Source organism: Xenopus tropicalis, chromosome 6 (genome assembly GCF_000004195.4).
Source record: "Xenopus tropicalis strain Nigerian chromosome 6, UCB_Xtro_10.0, whole genome shotgun sequence".
NCBI classification, from domain to species: Eukaryota; Metazoa; Chordata; class Amphibia; order Anura; family Pipidae; genus Xenopus; species Xenopus tropicalis.
In genome coordinates, this window is record NC_030682.2 from 111,886,664 (window position 1) to 111,907,167 (window position 20,504).

Consider the following 20,504-nt stretch of genomic DNA (forward strand, 5'->3'; position numbering starts at 1 on the left):
TATTCTGATATTTTGAGCTATTGAGCTTTGAGCTTTTTTTTTTTTTTTTTTTTGCCCAGCCACTGCCTTCCCTGACCCAGCCCATACCTTTTTATCTAGACCGGTGTGTCTGTCAATCACAGGTTTGATTCACTAGTACATCTCTTGCAAAATACAAACACAGCAGGATGCACACAGTTTAGTTTGCCTGCTATCACCTGAGTGTTAGAATTAGTAAGAGAATTTAGTAATCAGAAGACTGTTATGGTCTCAGCCCCAGCACACAGGTCATGGTAGGTTCCCCCACTACCTGTCACTTTTAACTAAAAGTTGCCATACATTGACCAAAGGTTTATTGTGTTGTTTGGTCATTCACTTGGTTTGAAAATGGCCGTGTTCCATCCATTTATTTAAATGGCCCAACAGAATTTGGGAATTTGACAGTAAGAAGGAGTAACAACTTGTGCATCTTCCGATATCTGATCAAGCCACTGTTGGTCTGTTCAATCTGCTCTCCTGCTGAACTGCCACACATGGGTGTTATGGCCACAATTAGCACCTGACCAAATATTAACTTTTTGCTTACCAGCTTATTTTCACCTCTGTGTTCAACATTGCTCAGTTACTTATACCCAGATTAAATTGGTAACTATTTTATGCCCTAGTTTAAAAATAACAAAAAAGAATTCTTAATTACACTAAAAGTTCATACAGTTGCTTCACCTCAAAGTATAATGTCAAATAAACATACTTATTTCAGACACAGTTTCAGAGAAAAAAGTGATTTTATCTTTATTTATACAGTGAGTTAGACTGGCTTGCCAGGGTACCAAGCAAATCCCTGGTGGGCCATGGTCTGTATGGGCCCTTTTGCAGATTCTGTTTGTGTTTATGTACTGCTTTGTGATAGCAGTAGCAATGATCAAAATTTCACATTTTGCCATTGGCAAATAATTCCATGAAACCGAAGAAACGAGGCAACAAGATGCCCATAGACCCTAAAGTATTTTGCACAAAAAATGTCGCCATGACCATATACTACCATGTATTCTGTGCAGAAAAACTCACCATGGAAATAAAGCTGCATGTAAAAGGTCTTGAAAAATGTATTTTTTATTGAAAATACAAAGTAAAGTTGCTTTGTTACAATAGATTAAACATTTTTTTAATGTAGAAATGGCCACTAATATTTCTCTAAATAAACTCAACTTCTTGTTGCTGGTACCATTCAAAAGGATGGTTGAATTAAATGACAAAGAACGGTAGAATCACTGGGTGGGGGCTCAGGGCCAGCGCATTTTTTAAAGAAAAGGTGTTTTGTGCCAGGGTCTGATGTAGGTTTCTTGAATAACCAGTGGTGCCTAACAACCTTGCCCTCCCAATGATTCTACTTTTCTTTGCATTTTATATTCATGGGGTAATTATGTAATGCATTTTGCCCATTTGGTGTATCTTCTAATTTATGCAATACACCTTTACACAACCCTAAGGACCTTGTCACTTTGCAAGGAGTGTACTGTGTAGCACAGAGTAATACCAATCTCTGACTCTGGTCATGCCCCTGTTTTTCACCACCCTTTTCAGCATATCCTTCAACATTTCCCCAGCCATCTGTTTCTGGGTGATACATGCAGGTATGGATGTTTTATCTTAAACCATTTGAACAGCTCATTTGTCACATTAGACAAAGGGGTAAATTTATCAAAGAATTAAATTAGAGCTCACCAGAGGAAAACGCCACCACCCTCCATTAATTTCTATGGGATTTTAAAGGTGTATTTATCAACTGGCGTATATTTTTGCTTACTATTTGATAAATACACCTCTAAAACCCATATGAATTCATCCCTATTCCCCTATTTTCCTGGTAATTTCACTCTTTGGTAACACATCCCTGGCCCAGGCTAAAATTCTTGCATTATATTTTTCACATTAACTTCGTAACAAACAGTTCCACATGCCTGGCTATAGTTTAATCTTTGGTGTTTTCATGTATATAAATCTCTCCCAAGCATTTTGTCTGTAGAACAGAGTGATCTACTATGCTCCAACAGTGCTGGCACCAGCAAATCATTAACAGTCACAAAGCATTCCTGGGTAATCTGAGTACACAGTGATCAACCACACAGTGACAAACCCAAAATAATATAACACTTCATCACCTCTGTGGTAAGTGAACAAGTGTCATTTAGTGTGGCATCTCCAACATTTCATTTGCACTGGCCTCCTGGCTTGGGAGTCCTGCTGATCACTACTTACACCATGATTCATAATCCGCTTTTGGATCCTTGGAGCCCTCCAGTACAGCTTTTACTTTTTATGCAGTCTTTCAGCCTTAGATGAAATTATCTTACTACTTTATTGATGCTGAAGCTCCGGTAATCCTGGGAGGGGTTCTTGCCATAGGAATTTCCAAAAGGTTGTTCTGGTAAATCACTTCACCAGATTGACAAACCATTTAGCAGTTTTGGAACCAATTTGGTCAGCCACTTGCTATGCAATCTGTGCAAGTGTTGATGTCTATGGCTGCAGGCATGTTTTTTAGGTTACTAGATGGATGAGATCATGTATCTAAGATATAGCAGGTATATTTGCCTTGTAGCTTATATTATGCATTATAGTATCCATAAACCCCAGTAAGCAAGGATTTCTGCTTTAACATGGCAAGGTCCTTTGCATTCTGCTCACAGGTAATCATGATCTTTCTGTGTCATCTTCACTGGGGGCGGCAATTTTTATAAAATCGCTTACTTTTTCCCCTGGGCTGGCATTCCTCCTTTGTATAAAAGTACACCCCTTCTGTAATTAGACTGTAATTACTGCAAAATTTTCATCCAAGCATGGCCTTGCACTCGCTATGTTAACTGTAATATGCATCTCAACATCATTAGCTGATTGGCTGCTAGAGGTTACAGGACTACAGGGTATGTGAGTAATAAAGGACACCCTGCAATGGTCAGTGGTGTAGTCATGGGGGTTATACTGTATTTTAAACCTACTTTCTTTTTCAGTACTGCCAATCAATACTTGTAAATTTTATGATGAACCTAAAGTATTTATTAACACAGATAAATCTAGAGGTGGCCATATACCGGACCAAAGTACAAATAGTATAAGGCTGCTAGAACTTCATAGTTAACAACACAATCAGCAGCAGGCAACCCATCATGAAGCCGATGGTTTTACCTCTGATTCTTCTTAGCCTGCACAATGTCATAGGAGTTGTGAGTATATTTAAAAATATTCTGTGAACAATATGTTAGCTAAAAGTAAACCAGGACTTAAAGGCAATATTTATTTAAAAATATTCTGTGACCAGCAGGTCAAATATGAATGAACCTGAGTTTTTTGTGCTGACAAAATCGTATATTCCTGTTTGCTTTAGTTTAACTTTTGTTAGCAATGTCTTAAAATGATGGAAACTAGAAATCTAGAAGTTCTAATCAGCCTAATTATTTGATTAAATTAAAAATGACAAAATGTAATGTCATGGTGCAATTCAAACAAGTTCGGACTGCATATATTACATAAATTACATTTATTTCTTTACTAAACTTAACAAATATTCCGAAAACAAAAAAGCAGCGCTCCTGTCTTTGGCCAGCAGTTCCTGGAAAGGCATGGGTTACATTATGATTTTTATCCTATTCATAGTGAGAGAGAGAGCCTATGGGTTATGTGTAAACAGCTCATTACTAACTGTTCAGCTCATGATTTATTGAACATCTTCAAAGGTACGGTATATGCATCTCTAATATGTGTGTCCCTAACATTTTGGGGGGAGCTTTGTAAAATTTTATCTTCAGGAGCTAACATTAATGTTTAACAAGTCCTCCAAAGAACTACATAAATCTTCTGGGCTGTGTTTGCGATTATCATGGCAAGTTCCCCTTTCAACACAATATAAAAAAATACATATATATACAGGACGAAAGTTCCTGTAAGGAACTGAAACATTGGATTAATAAAAAACCATGTAAAGCTACTTTTTGTTAACCCTTTCTTTGCTGATTACTTATTGAAAAGTCCATTGAGTGCTGGTTATTACTGCATCTACAATTTGTATATTTTCTTTTGACCATAGCACTGAGGCTTCAACTCCATTTTTGTAGTGTGCTATCCCTGTTGGAACTATATACCTGTGTATACATCAGTAGGATATTAAGGATATGAGAAGGAAAGTAATAGAATTAAGGACTATGCATCATCAAAGTGGTATGAGATTAGTTCCAATATATATACAGGAGCTCACAGTAGAAAATAGAGAAAATTCTCTTGGAAAGCTAGGACTTTAATGCTCACTTTCATACTCTTGATGTTATAGCAACTGATTATATACACTGAGACATAGTAGTAGCAAGGAATATATTTAGCAGGGCAAATACTTGCTAATAGTTTTGGATTATTTTGGAAAGGAATTATGAATCAAGAAACTGGATGTGTTAATGTTATCCACTTGCCAACACTATTGTATACAGCATGTGGCTTAATCATTAAAAACACTGACTGTCTGAGGTGTAGGTGAGGACACTGAGTGTTTGGAGAAACCCAGTACAGTGTCATAAAACCGCATGCAGTAATTGCTTACTTATAAAACTCTTTACTCACTACATAGGATACTAAAGCCTACAAAAGAACATAGCTAGAAATGTATTATTGTATGTACTGAACTTACTGTACCATCCCCGAGGTTCAGAAGCTAAATAACAGTAATATTCCATGTCTCCAAATTGTTAGGCTGTCTTTTGAATGCCAGTGGCGCAGTAAGTGGTTAGTACAGTCTGGGCTGCCGTAGACAAGCTAAGCTGACTGGTTGTCAGAAATAGTGAAAGCATTAGCAGAAGCTGAGGTTACATTTCTAAGGGCTCTGGCACACAGGGAGACTAGCCGCCCACAACAGTAGAATGTAAATCGCAGAAGTTGCCTGGAGAGGAAACTTATGTGATTTTGGGGTAATCGCGGCGCCGCGTATGCCATCCCACCAGCGATTTACATTATCGCCGGTGGGATGGCATTTCAGGGAGATTAGTCGGCCGCGACAAGGGAGTTTTGTCTCGGGGGCGACTAATCTCCCCGTGTGTCAGAGCCCTAACATAGTAGATGACACAACAGGACTGATTATCATTCAGATGCAATTCCAATGCTGCCATGTAATGTGAGCCTGAATTCATTACTAGCGATGAGCAAATTTTTTCCACAGGCATGGATTCACAGCAAATGTTCACATTGGCGAATTGTTTTGCGAAACTGCAGTAAAAATCCACCTCAAAAAAATGTGCCATGACAAGTGCGTTTCGTGGAATTTTTGCTGTTTCGCTAATTTTGTTTTGTTTCGTGGACTCTGCGGCAATGCAAAACGGGGCAGATTCGCTCATCACTATTCATTACTAATCAGTCTTTTATTGAGAAGTTAGAATTGTGTATATATTGTATTTTGTGCATTGGCCCTTAGCTCAGGTAACAGACAGTAGCCCAGATACGATGTGGTGGCCTTGGATTAGTAGAGAAATCCAACCAGGTCCCTCAAGGATATCGTCAGATACACAATACATGCGCAGATTTTATCGTTGCCCAACTGGCAGGTTGGTTACATAGGTAATGTTACTCTGCTCTTTGTACTTCAGGTATGGGATCCCTTATCCTGAAACACGTTATCCAGAAAGCTCCGAATTACAGAAAGCCCATCTCCCATAGACTCCATTTTTATCTAATAATTCAGTATTTTAAAACTGATTTCCTTTTTCTCTGTAGTATAAAAACAGTACCTTGTAATTGATCCCAACTAAGATATAATTAATACTTATTGGATGCAAAATAATCCTATTGGGTTTAATTAATGTTTTATTAATTTTTTAGTAGACTTAAGGTATGGAGATCCAAATTACGGAAAGACCCCTTATCCGGAATACCCTTGGTCCAGAGCATTCTGGATAACAGGACCTATACCTGTATTTAGTTATGGGTATAGGACCACCATGTGCACCATCTGAATATCCAATATAATCAATGATATTTGCAACCACACGCTCAAGAAACCCTAAAAAATGACTTCCCTATGTGACCCAGCAGACCAGTTCCCATGGTGCCTCTGTTTATTTTGTATTCAGCGATACTGTTTAGTTGAAGCTACATAAAACTGTAGGTAGCTGCCTGCTTGCAAACAATTGGACAATGCACAAATTTTATAATTAAGAGTGAAAAATTTTAAACCGCCTGATGAATTTTCTGTTTTGTCTGATCACAATGAAATTGGTTGTTAAAGGAGTAGTTAGTTAACTTTTAGCAATTTTTCAATTGGTCTTCATTTTTTATTTAATATAATGTTTTAATTACTTGGCTTTTTCTTGTAACTCTTTCCAGCTTTTTCAATGGGATCACTGACCCCAGCAGCAAAAAATGATTGCTCTGTGAGGTTACAGGTCTATTGTTATTGCTACTTTTTATTATTTATCTTTCTATTCATCCCCTCTTCCATTCCTATTCCAATTTTTCAGTAAAACCACTGCCTGGCTGCTAGTGTAATTTTAACCCTAGCAACCAGAACAAAAAGCAGAATAATTTGAAAACCACAGAAAATGAAGACCATTTGCAATTTGTCTTAGAATATCAAGCTGTACATAATAGTAAAAGATAATTTTAAGGCAAACATCCTCTTTAACTCACTTTACATGTCATTCTGCATGGTGTTAAAATCCCTATAAAACACAGTCAAAATCTGATAAGGATGATTGTCACTGGTTGTAGTGCTTCAAGTGATTATTATCAATAAATGAAAATTCCAATCACCCAACCTTTGCCCGCCACCACCCAACCGCCCATTTTTACCTAGCTACGTTAGGCTGTAGCTAAGTAGGGCAGCACAGATGGGCTGTGTGTGGTGACTAGCCCCCTCCACTTCCAACGTAGATAGGAAGGAATGAGTGGTTGGTTGGTAAAGGGCAAAGGTTGGGTTATTGAAATTTTCTTGCATTCATAATCTCTTTGTATTACAACCAGTGACAGTCCTCCTTGGGATTGATTTTACAAAATGACTACAAATTAGATAAAGCTATTGAAAGATGGAGGCTTTAAAACAGATACGATGGTTATCACTGTTATGTTTTACACGTTATATCTCACTGATATAGTGTTATATACTGTACTGAAAAGTGTTATAAACACTGAACAAAAACAAAACTGACTGCCAATATTGTTTGTACTCCAATTAAATCAGCACAATGTATTAGTAAAGTTTATTTATTTTTTTTCAGCCTCTTCAAGATAATACAGGTATGTAGATATATCTTTATATATTTCAATTGTTCTGACCTACAGGTATAGGCTTCAATTATAATGAAAAGAGCATGAAACGTTTGGTCAAATTCAGGCACTGTGTGAAACTTTTCTTGTGCCCCTGGCTCCCAGTCCGGCGGCTCGTACTCACTTCCAGGATTGCGGGTGAAAATTCTGGGCGGGGCCATGCCTCCCTCGACCCTGTCTATTCTAATGTGTATGGTCATGCAAATACAGTACACTAATTGGATAGGAGGGGGAGCGAGCAAAGGGCCATGTGCAGTGGCATAGCTAGATGGTACTGGGCCCCACAGCAAATTCAATTTAGGGCCCCAAAACATAGGTAATTTGACATATTTTATTAATATATATTAAGTTGCTCAATAATTAGGACTTCACTGGGCCCCCTGCAACTGCTGGGTCTGCTTCCTCTGTATTTTCAACCCTGGCCATGTGACATGTCTAGGGCAGAACAGAGTCTGGTTAATAAGTGCCACAGATTTATGTCTTTTCTCACCAGATTTTTAACCTGTACTTTTTTTATTTACAGACTTTATCTTTTTTTAATGGCAGTGCTGTTTTGGAGTAACCTCTGATCACTCTTGCTGTAAATAAGGTTAAAATAACTAGTTTATAGTATTAGTTAATGTCATAAAAATATCTGGTAATTAGGGCATAATTACAATAACAACATATTAGCACGTTGGAAACCAGACCAGAAGGTGAATTGGGAGGTGATGAGGCCTGAACAGGAAAGTATTTGCAGTTGCTGTTTGGAAAAAGGCAGAACACAGAGGCTAATAATTATTGACACATTTTATCCTGATATTTACTCACTCTTTACAATCATACATCCAATATTTGTATGTCACATACTGTACATAGATGCTCAGATACACGCCTGGTGCCTTGCCTTGTCCAGGCACAAAACTAACTGCCAGGGCAGCTGTTAAAGGAACAGTAACACTAAAAAATAAAAATGTTTTAAAATAATTAAAATATAATGTACTGTTGCCCTGCACTGGTAAAAGTTGTGTGTTTGCTTCAGAAAGACTACTGTAGTTAATAGAAATAGCTGTTGTGTAGCCATGGGGGCAGCCATTTAAATTGAAAAAAGGAGAAAAGGCACAGGTTACATAAGAAGATAACAGATAACTGTGTAGAAAACAATGGGAATCTGCTACTTATCTGTTATCTGCTTAGTAACCTGTGCCTTTTCTCCTTTTTTCAATTTAAATGGCTGCCCCCATGGCTACACAACAGGGTATTTATATAAACTGCAGTAGTGTTTATGAAGCAAACACACAACTTTTACTAGTGCACGGCAATAGTACATAATATATACACTTTCATTTTTTGGTGTTACTGTTCCTTTAAGGCAGCACATAGAAGCAGCACATAGAAGGTATATGCCCAAACCAAATTATTGCAACCCTGAAGCCTTTGCTATACTAATACCACTATGATCTAGTAAGGTAGCTCCCTGGAATATATTTTCTTGTGGCTACAACAGACAACAGCAGTGTGAGTAGTCAGGGGCTATTCTGCCTTATAGAATAATCAGGTAAAATTTTAATATTCTCTGGGGGTTTTTTTACAGAAATTGATGTGGATGGAGGAAAGAAATTGGACATTTTTGACATCAATGAAGGTATGATAAATTATATCATATAATTATTATTTCCACTTTTTTTTAACAAACAACAGTATTCTTACAAGTAGTTTTGTATTCATTATAGGTGCAGGACTGGATCTGTTTGAGGGAGACATCATATTGGCTGATGTAAGTTCCAATTACCCAAGGATTTCTTGCAAAGCAGTAGGCCATAATGGTGAATAATGGAACAATAGCAAATATATTATGTAAAAAAGTATAAAGTGCTTGTTCAATAGCACTACATACAGAGTTGGCAGTACATGGGTGCCCTCTGGTCATTCACAATAAATCACTAGGGAGCCCTGTAACTACCCCTGTTAATGTCAGGTGTTAAGAACAGACCACGGGTAGGCTGGATTACAAATTAACTGTTCTCCAATCTACAGAAAGACAAATTTGACACACTGGTGCTGGGAGCATGTATGGACACAAGTACATTTTGTTAGTAGCTCAATTCTGAGCCTATTTTGCATTTTATCTTTGCATTCTTAAATAAACCCTATACACAGTAAAATACTTAAGCATAACATCTGTGTAACCCTACATACAAACACCAAAGTTGATTGTATTTGAAGACAGAGAAATATAGCCATTAGTGCATGATAATGTGGATTGAAATTATCTACTCTACCTATAGAAATGTTTACAATGATTCCTTTCATACTTTATAGCAACCTTACTGGTAATGTTTTTCTAAATGATCATATCATTCATGAATTTAAAGATGATATAAAGATCATATTGGCAGCCTATATTGTAATATTTATCAGTGTAGGAAAAGCAAAACAGAACAGAGCAAGATCACAAAATATCACTGCGCACTTACTTTAATTTAACATTAAATGCTTACTTATTTTTTCACACAGACAAACCAAAGGAACTCAATCATTGGGGATAGATATAGGTGGCCAATACCTGTTCCATATTTTTTAGAGGACAGCTTAGGTAAGTCGATGTAACATTGCTCTGATTGTGACTGGCATATCATTAAATATAATATCATTAATATCATTAAATATATCATTTAATAATATATTTAAAAAACTCGTTTATACCAACTACTCTCTCTCACACACACACACACACAGAGGTAGACACCTGCAGACTTCATACTGTGCTGGCTTGCTGGTGTGCATACAATGCCTTCCTTCTCAAAAACTGCTTGCAGGCCCACAATATAGGTTGAAATTAATCACCAAAATTATATTTATTCAGTTGGCTCCTGATGAAATAGATTTTTTAGATGCACTCCTATGCTGGCCATCAGTGGGGAAAGGACTGATGTGAGTAAAAGGCAATCATTGCTGTATAAATGAAAGATAATAATGTTGCCCGTTTATAATCTTAGCTTTTAACTGTCAGCTTTTCAGCTGGAAGAACAGATATTAAATCTAAATTTAAAAACTAAACCTGAATAAGCTAAGGACCTAACTATAGCACCAACATTACGGGGGAATTACTTTTCCTTGGGAGACAAGGGTAGGAGGCACAGGCCAGCCCTGTCCATACCACCTGCCATAGGGCATGCATCTGATACCAGAAAGGTAATGCCATCTACTGTATAAGGCATGTTGTGACACTGATATGGTACACTTTGTTGTTTTACTTACCTCCATGTTATTCAAACTGCTATTTTTTATGTTTTTTTTTCATTTGTATTTATCTTTCTTTTGTTTTAGAAATCAATGCAAAAGCATTAGTTTTAGAAGCCTTTGAACGTTATCGACTCAAAACTTGTATTGATTTCAAACCATGGGAAGGTGAACCCAATTATATCTCTGTCTTTAAAGACAGCGGGTAGGTAACTATTAAGTGCTATAGCACATTATTATTACTGATGTCATCGCTAATCTAAAAATTCATTAAATTTCCATGTATTAAAATCCCTTTCTGAACCATGTCTATTAAAAGAGCATTCTACTTCACATTCTAATAAGCATAGCTTAAAGGAAAACTAAACCCCAAGAATGAATACTTAACCAGATAGTGTATATCATATTAAGTGGCCTATTAAGGAATGTTACAAAACTCGAATATATATGATATATTAATAAAGATAGAAAGCATTGCACACAACAGTACTTGTGCAAAAAAAAACTCAAAAAGGCTTTATTTAAATTCCCAAATTTGTGTGCAATGCTTTCTATCTTACTATATATCTATATATATATATATAAACAATTGAACTCTCTACACTAGTGATGCAGCCGCCCTGGACCCCCTCTGATGCTCTAAAGTTGAGCGTGGAGGGCCGAGGGGGGGGGCGGCTAGGAGCCAAAAACACCCCTGCTGGTAACCTGCCGGGCACTGGTTTCCCAGCTGACCTCATGGCAAAGCTCCCATAATTTTTATAGAGACCTCCATTGTTCAGGGGTTTAGTTTTCCTTTAATGAGGCCTTCACATGTGGTGTGTTGATAATGGCTGTTCTACATTCTGTTCATATGAATTCTGGCTTGGTACAACTGGATAATTTTTTACATGTTAAAACAAAAATATTTTACTTTCCTCAGCTGCTATTCTTACGTTGGGAACTTACGGCAAGGAAAACAACAACTCTCATTGGGCGTCAACTGTGATCGCATAGCCACAATTCAACATGAGTTCCTTCATGCTTTGGGATTCTGGCATGAACAGTCCCGCGCTGACAGGGATGACTATGTCACTATTGTGTGGGACAGGATTCTGCCAGGTAATGTCTGCAACTATAAATGACACGTCAATTACACATTAATATCCAGTACAGGCCGATAATCAGCCTTAAGGGCAAAAAAAAACTAATGCAAAGAAAAGAAGGCCCTAAAGAAGGGCTAAACCCTCAAAGAAAATCAAGCCATTTCTGAAAAGGAGATCCTCTTTTTTGGTAGAAAATTTTAAGTATCTTAAGAATATAACATAAAGAGGCAGGGCTGTTTTAATAAACGGGCAAAAGAGGCATATGCCCAGGGCCCACCAGGACTGGGGCCCCACCATCAGACATTTCATCTACTAGACTTCTGAATGACGCATCCCCCAGAAATGGCTACCCCTCATTTTAATCAGCAAGAAGAAGCTTAATATAACCATATATTACTATTATACACTTTAATCATTTTATATTAGAACTTTGTTTCTAAGGGGTATATTTAAAATAAAAACCTGGTACAGGTATTTGGCTTTTCGGTTTATCTGCTCCCATCGATGTTGTTCCGGAGCAGTGTGTCCGCGCTTCATGCATGCTTTAGTAAGCACAGGCTATTTCTTTATTTCTTCCATTATAATCAAGTTTTCCTGCTTGAGGGTAGTCCTATTTCTTGGGTCAACTGTGATTGCACACCAATGATGCTCTGGGACCACTGGAACCTTAAAGAGGCCATGTAAAGAGGGAAATATATCTATATCCCTAATATATTGCTTTAATGCATCACCTTTATGCAGGTTCCAAATATTTATCAAATAGATGTCAGTACCTTGATAACATTTATATGTCTATTATTATTTAAATAACCTTAGGTTAGGTGACACCAAGCAGAATATAGATACCCGGCTCCAGGTTAGTCCTGGATGAACCCCTGAAATAGCAGGTCACCTTTGAGTAATGTGTTGGTGAAGTCAAAGTCAGTATCCATATGACCCTTCAGCTCTAGCTCATTTTGCAAACACTTTCTCGAGAGCTGAACTGGCTCCTGGCAAAGGCTCTTGGTGTGGTGTCAACATCTCACCGAACCTGGAGGTTATGCAAGACTTTTGGTAGTATATGTTAACATTCAGCTCCTGAGAATTCTTTTGCAAAATGTGCGTTGAGCTGAAGAGACCTGGATGGCTCTGACTGTACCACCACTTTACTTGCTATATCAGGGGTTCACCTAGGACAAACCTGGAGTCAACTCTCTCTATTCAGCTTTTTCCTGTTTTCTTGTATAATAAGTTCTATTCTAACTGGCTAACTGGCAGGGATCATAAATTTGAAGGCTCTGTTATATATCAACATCCCTGTGCACTGGATTTTATGTTTTCAGTTTGCACAATGATTTACATTGCATGTAGGCTGGCAACACAGCCAAGATCAAAGTGCTCTGACCTGTAAAGTGTTTAAGAAGGAATTTGCCACTGTTTCATCAAACATGTTGGAAAATGTTAATTCTTAAGCCACGAAGAATTTATAGGGTTGTAAATATTTCTCTGTCAACTTATTTAAGAAGAATTTTGCTATATTATATATACACTACATATTTATATATACTATAAAATGAATTATTTTAAATAAGTAAATAATTCATATGATTTTTTTTCATGAATACAGAATAAGTAACACTTTTATATGTTTTTACAGGAAGGGAGCACAATTTTAATGTGTATGACGATACACGATCAAACTCCTTAAATGTGCCATATGACTACACTTCTGTCATGCACTACAGCAAGACAGCCTTCCAGAATGGATCAGAGCCAACCATTGTCACTAAGATCGATGCTTTCAGTGATGTGATTGGGCAGCGTATGGATTTTAGCGACTATGATCTTGAGAAACTGAATCGATTATACAACTGCTGTGAGTTTTCAGCTTGCTAGTTAGTAGTAGAATGCCTTCCCCTCTGCTTCAGCTCACTCAGCCAAGTCACTTTTTACCCTTTTTAAAAATAAAATAGCCTATATGACCTATGACCCATATACCGGAAAAATTATAACTGAAACTGAAAGGCAGATCTTAAAATCAAGTGTTTAAACTTACCTTCCCCTTTAAAGGTAGTAGGGCCATACACTAATTTTTTTTTACCTATTTACCATCTAGCCTCCAGCATTAGCTTCATGGACTCATGTACCTTTGAGTACAATAATATCTGTGGCATGATACAAGGTACAGGAGATAATTCTGACTGGAATCATGTTCTTCTCAGTGCCGCTGGGCCCAGCAATGACCATACGCACCTAGGGAACTGCAAAGGTAGGATATTACTTATCTTTTAGCATGATTTATTGCCCCTGAGGTATGAAATGTTCTTAAAAGACTTACACAAGCAACAAAAGGTCACAACACAGGAGGAAAACATATTTCTTAAAAAAGTACTTTGATCCCAGTAAAACACGACGTCTGTAGGAACTCGTCAGGTTTTTGCTGTCACATTTTTTCAATCTGTTTTTTAAGAATTTCTTTGATTGATAAATCATGAATCGTGTAATGAAATCATGAATAGTGTAATGTGCTCACAAGTTATGTTGTATATACAGTAGTAGATACTGGGCCTCACAGCAATATCATTTCAGGGCCCACTCATTAAAATATTTTTTCATGAAACCGTCAGTGCCCCACTCGGCCACCTGTACCTTCTGGGCCAGATTCTGGCAAACACCAGAGGGGCTGCTGTAAGATGCCATAGACACTCACTATTTAGTGGGTTGGTGGAGGCTGTTTGGGGCTCTGTGTACATGAAATGCCAGGACCTATTTTGCATACCAGTCCAGACCTGCTTCCATATTATTTATAAGATTATTATCATATTTCTTTTGGTTTTCCAAACAGACAGTGGTTATTACATGCACTTCAGCACCAGTACAGGAAATGCTGGGGATAAAGCCCTGCTGGAAAGCAGACTTTTCTATCCAAAGAGGGGATTTCAATGTCTGGAGTTCTTCTATTACTACAATGGTAATGAGAATGATGCACTGAATATCTGGATTAGAGAATACACAGAAGCCTCTCCCAACGGCACCCTAACATTCATCACCAGCATTAAGGGTAAGCAACAAAAATGCATTTATTTGTGCGCACTAGAAACACATAACTTAAAGGGACAATATATGTTTATATGCTACATATAAACATAGATAAAGAATACTTTTTATTTATGAAAAATTTACTATGCCTTTTGGTATTAATCTTAGCAAATTTTTTTTAGCATTTGCCAGGTAACAATAGACTGGAAACATGCACTGACTATTTTCAAGTTACCAACAAGCACTGACACAAGTCTGTTGAGTGATTTACTTCACTGTGACTTTGGGCTACTTAAAAAACATAGCAGTTAAAGTAGACTCTCCATTTTGCCTAAAAAAAAGCCAGTTTTGTATGTTCTCAAGCAACAGATGCCTTACATAGGTAACTCTTGTGTAATAACTTCTAAGGCTCTGTGGGCCTGACTGTAGTGCTTGTCACAACAACAAATATGACAATTATGCCTAGTTCTTCTTCCTTTGGCCATGCCAAGTGAACCGCAGTTACAATATTGTTAATATTAAAGTTGACAAAGCGACAACTAAACTTCATGTTTGTAAAATGTTTTTCCAGGAAATCCAGCAGAATATTGGCAACTCCATCATGTTTCTTTAAATGTAAAGAACAAATTCCGTGTTGTTTTTGAGGGGGTTAAAGGAAATGGACCGAGCAATGGAGGATTTGCCATAGATGACATTAACTTCTCAGAAGCTCTCTGTCCTCACTATATTTGGCATATCAGAAATTTTACGCATGAGTCCATAAAAGAGAATGGAAGAATTTACAGTCCCCCATTGTATTCCAAGGATGGTTATGCATATCAGGTACAAGTCCGACCCAATGGTCCAGCTGACAGTCCATATGACCTTGCAATATATTTCCACCTGATATCAGGAGCTAATGACGATACACTGCAGTGGCCATGTTCTTTAAGACAGGCAAAAATGGAGCTTATGGATCAGAATCCAGATATCCGAAAGCGCATGTCAAATCAGAGAAGCATCACAACAGATCCTACGCAAGTGGCAAGTAAGATACACCTTAATATGTCAGGAAAAATACCTTCTAGAAGTGCCATATGTCAAAATATAGCATTCGCTGTAGCCCCATTTGAGCTTTAATATTTAAGATGTCTTTAATTTTACAAAATCATGAAGTCATAAATGTAAATTTGCATATAAAGGCACAAAAAGTGTTACAAAATCTCTACAGGGTAACCCATTTGAAATAAAAAATAACAAAAGTGGTATAAAGGTGATACCTTTATTGGCTAACTAAGATACCCATAGCAAGCTTTCAGAACATTTAGTTCCTTTTTCAAGCTGATTACTGATTGGTAAGCACCTTTATACCACTTTTGTTATTTTTTATTTCAAAAGGGTTACCCTGTAACATTTTGACTGGCTAGCACGTTACATCACCTTTTCCAAAATCTCTAGAGTAATTCAAAGAATACATGGGTAATACAGCAGTAGTTTCTACAGTAGGATCACTCATATTAGTTGCATGAAGCCATTCTGGTTCACTGGCAAGTGTTTCTTTTAGGCAATGGTGACTTATTCTGGGACAAACCTGCAAAGGTTGGAACTAGCGTTACATTCCCCAATGGAACCCAATTCTTCCGTGGACCTGGATATGGAACCTCTGCATTCATTAGCCATGACAGACTTCACAGCAGAGACTTTTTAAAAGGAGGCGATGCTTTTTTTCTGCTGTCTGTAGAGGGTAAGTGTAGCTATATGCATTAGTTTCCTTAAAGGGTTGTACTTCATGAATAAATGTCACTGTTTAGTGTGCCACCTCCATACTGGAAGGTGTGGGTAGGGCTACATCAGAAGTAGCTCCAGTTTTAGGCTTTTGGTACTGACAGTAAATTACACATCAAGAATATAATTTCTAGTATTTAGAGGATAAAATGTTGCTTGTCATTCTTCTATGCTTGACCAATATAGGAAATATTTAGTCTACATGCAGATGAGAGGCTTGGTGATGGTTGTCCATTATTAAACCTTTGTTAAAAGCTGTAAGTAAGAATATAACAATGGAGTTTCAACTATGAACAAGTGATAGAGATGTTTATACATACGAAGCCTTCTTTTGTGTTCAATTACAATATCCATACTCATTGTCCTAAAGGGGGCATATATACCCTCCTATATACAATGTAACCTCAAATTGTACAATTCATATAGAGTTTTGTACAGTACTGATAACATGTATGTGTAAGGCTCACCCCTTGCTATTCGGTGGCAAGTATGTATATGTCCCCTTTAACTATACCTATAACTGGCCATACACACCCAGATTTGCTGATTGTGACCATACTGCTCATCGGTTTGACAGACCATCCTGCAACCCTGACCAAATTTCACCTGGTCTGTCAGAAGAGTCAAAATTTGTAATGCACTGCTAGACAAATTAAATGTATTCCAGAAAATGAATTATTAAGCATCCACTGCAGTTTGGGCACATATTTATATCAAAGGTCCAAAGACAGTAGTCTGAAAACAGTAAAAAAAAAAGATTCAACCATATTTTTTCACCATTAGGCTTTTTAATAATACTGAATGAACGTCAGTCTGTGTGGAAAATCTCTGTATATGTGTCCTTAAAAACAGGTTTATCATGCCACAATTATAGCAGTCATAGGAGCAACTTAATGCCATAGCAACTCCTGCATTTCCTAGGTGCCCCACGCTGGCACTGTGAGCCTGGGCTGTGACTATCTAAGTGCAAAAACAGCATTTAATCCCTATTGCTTGTGTGATCCAAATATTCATATTAGTCTGAACATGCCCAACACCCAGGTGACCAAAGCCGGCAAAGAGCCTTTTGTTTCACTTTACCAACCAAATAGACCTTGATAATGTATTTCTGGCTTTTTTCCTGCATAACATATGAGAGTTTATTCACATTTCAAACACTGTAAAAAAGTTATCACCTTCAAATTATGTAGAAGTAACACCTCAATACATATGAGAGCAAACAAATGGCTATACAGGTATCGGACCCCTTTTCCGGAAACCCATTATCCCATTATATAAAAAGGATTCCCTTTTTCTCTGTAATAATAAAACAGGACCTTGTACTTGATCCCAACTAAGATATACAGTAATTAATCCTTATTGGAGCCAAAACAATCCTATTGGGTTTAATTACTGTTTAAATAATTTTATTAGCAGACTTAAGATAGGAGACCCTTTATCCAGAAAACCCCAGGTCCCAAGCATTCTGGATAAGGGGTCCCATACCTGTATATGATTTCAAACCTGAAATAGGATGAATGCCAGGCTAATTGGTGATAACATCATTTTGCATAGCTACTCTAGAGAGCTAAAGAAAGTGTGTGACGTAACAGGTTACTATAACCTTAATATACCATTGTTTTTGGGATGTTGCTTCATGTGAAAGTATATAAACATTGGTAGTATTGTTTCCCCCTATTTTTAACTAGATGTTTCACATCTAAGTGCATCTCAACCGACTCCTGTTCCCACCACCACTACAAAGCCCCCAGTAACAGACATCCCATCTCCAACCAAACCTGGTCCGGATGTTCCAAAGGAATGTGAAGGCTTCGGGTGTAAAAATGACGGAGTCTGCGTCCTTGAGAATGAGAAGCCAGTGTGCAGGTAATGTAGATGAACATATTTCATCATAAACATTATAGATTGAACCACTAGTAAGTACAAGGACTGAAAACACCCAGAAACTAAAGTGACATGAATGCGGGTATCTAGCATATGTTCTGATTTCTGATCACTACTGAATGATTGCTGAGATTTCCAGGAAGGGACACGAGGAAGAGAACCTGACAGAGCTAGATGTTATTTGGAATACCTAGCTGTATTTGGCAATGTCACGGCTGACAAAATCTGTGAAATGGAATCTATGAGAGCCTTGAATTTGCAATTTCTCAGATATTTGGCTACAGGATCCGCTGCAGCATATATTATTTTTGTGAACTACCGCACATGAAATCTTCATTTTTAATTACTACAAATTGTTACTGCATGCAGTCTGCCGAGACCAGCAGTTTTAGTGTCAGGCAAGTCTACCTGGACCGGATGCTACAGTATTGGATGTCTAGGATGTGACCTGTCAACACGAGGGCATTAAACAAAATGGAATGTTGCATAGCCCATAGCACCAATGTTTTGCTTAAATGCTAAGACAAAACTGCACTTAATGGTTCTTTGGGGGATGCAGTAAAACCATGAGGTTACACAATAGGCCCTGGCTGTGCTGTAGTATCTGTATATGTTATGGCTGTGACTTCTGTAACATTGTGCACAATCCTTGATTTCTAAATATTTGTAATAAACATCAGTACAGTTCAAAATATACCAAATTCCCTACAGATCGCACTTATTGTGGGTTCTTCTTTTTGATTAGATGTAAGGTTACTAAAGACTGGTGGTACGTTGGAGACAAGTGTGAAAGAAAAGTCTCAAGCCAAGACACACTTGTGATAGCAGTCTCCTCTTCAGTGACCATATTTGCGGTTATGCTGATAATCACACTCACAAGTGTATTGTGCTTGAAAAAGAAGCACAAAAAGCAAATAGCAAAGGCAGGAAAAGCTCAAACTACTGAAAATGTAAGTATGCCAACCTCAGGTACAGTATTATATAACAAAAAGCAGTGACACCTCACTGGAGACAAGTGTTAATAAGCATATTGCGTTGCCCTGTGTGATGAATTTATTTTACAAAGCTGCCCATGTTAGTAAAAAGGCCAAGCTGAATACACTGCAGGCAGAATCCAGATTATTGGAAGATGCTCCCATTGAAGGGCACATTCATAAAGCAGAACCATTACAGGACCTATTTAAAGTTCTCTCGGTTTGTAAGACAGAATTAGGACAGCCACCAGATTGTAGTGGGAAAAGAACAAAATAAGAGTTAAGGGCAGCAGCCATAAAATGTATTATTTCTTCTTTCAGGCATATACATTCTAAAAATGAGGCTTTTGTTCAACCATCAATAAAGAAGACCTACATAATGAATATCTGGTATTAAACTGGTATGACAACATCGGCAGCAGCTCCTACAGCCTGAGGAAGAGAATTACCTGGAAATCAAGATAATTGCGTTGTGCATATAGATGGTATAGCAACACGTTATACGGGCTTCAAAAGTCATTGCTAACATGGGAGTCTCCGGCTGCTGAACACCTGAGTGGACTGCAGTTTTACAAGATGGTATCCCCAGGCTATGCAATTCATAAAAAAAGTGTAATATTAACAAATAAAGCCATTAAAAAGTTTGTATCTTGCAGTTACTTTGAGCACAGATAGTTCAGTAGCTAATTATTCCTAACACAACTGAAAAGCATTTTCAGTATCAGTGGATAATTTAATTATAACCCCTAACCACCTTAGCTATTTAAATGTATGCTCCATACTTCTATATTAGAGCACACACATGGATATTCTCTATAGCACACAAATATCTTTGTTAACAACCCTGAAGGTGATTCTATAATAAATGAATCCGAAGCACTTTATGCACTGGTTTTATGATGGGATAATTTGGTGGCTGGGTAATCTATAGCACCTGGACAGTATTAGTTGGGCCTGTCATCTACAGAGTGAATAGTGAAGGGGATTGGGCAGGAGTTGTGCCTGTTGGAAGGTGGTCATGGGTGGAAGAGATCTAGGGAATAGAGATAGGCCCTAGGAATGCTATTTCTTTACTGCAAAGAGACCACGTTGGGGCAGGTGGTGTAAAACCATTGGCAAGATATAGCTGACCTTACCTCCTGACTTTGTGCAAGTGGTTGAACCCCTGGGTAATAGTGACCATAATGTCATATCATTTATTGTTTGGTGCAAAAATATACAATACACTGGGGCAATAAAGACCTTTAATTTTTAGAAAAGCAGATTTAAACTCCTTAAGGGC

General features: G+C 37.6%; 1 protein-coding gene across 4 annotated transcripts; it reads left to right on the plus strand.

Moving 5' to 3' along the window:
• Positions 1–2,182: 2,182 nt before the first annotated feature.
• mep1b (meprin A subunit beta) lies at positions 2,183–19,866 on the plus strand. 4 transcript variants are annotated; one of them, XM_031903174.1, is made up of 16 exons: positions 2,184–2,357; positions 3,048–3,203; positions 7,230–7,248; positions 8,852–8,902; positions 8,991–9,034; positions 9,775–9,853; positions 10,588–10,705; positions 11,420–11,598; positions 13,219–13,437; positions 13,678–13,830; positions 14,407–14,622; positions 15,172–15,627; positions 16,144–16,323; positions 18,053–18,230; positions 18,994–19,198; positions 19,544–19,866. In XM_031903174.1, the coding sequence occupies exons 2-16, from the start codon at positions 3,147–3,149 to the stop codon at positions 19,556–19,558; spliced, it is 2,169 nt and encodes a 722-aa protein (XP_031759034.1). In that variant the 5' UTR covers positions 2,184–2,357; positions 3,048–3,146; the 3' UTR covers positions 19,559–19,866. The 4 variants fall into 4 exon arrangements, with proteins under 4 accessions (XP_031759036.1, XP_031759034.1, XP_031759037.1 ...); XM_031903176.1 differs by lacking the exon at positions 3,048–3,203 and having other exon boundaries at positions 2,183–2,357; XM_031903177.1 differs by lacking the exons at positions 2,184–2,357; positions 3,048–3,203 and adding an exon at positions 2,408–2,669.
• Positions 19,867–20,504: the final 638 nt, after the last annotated feature.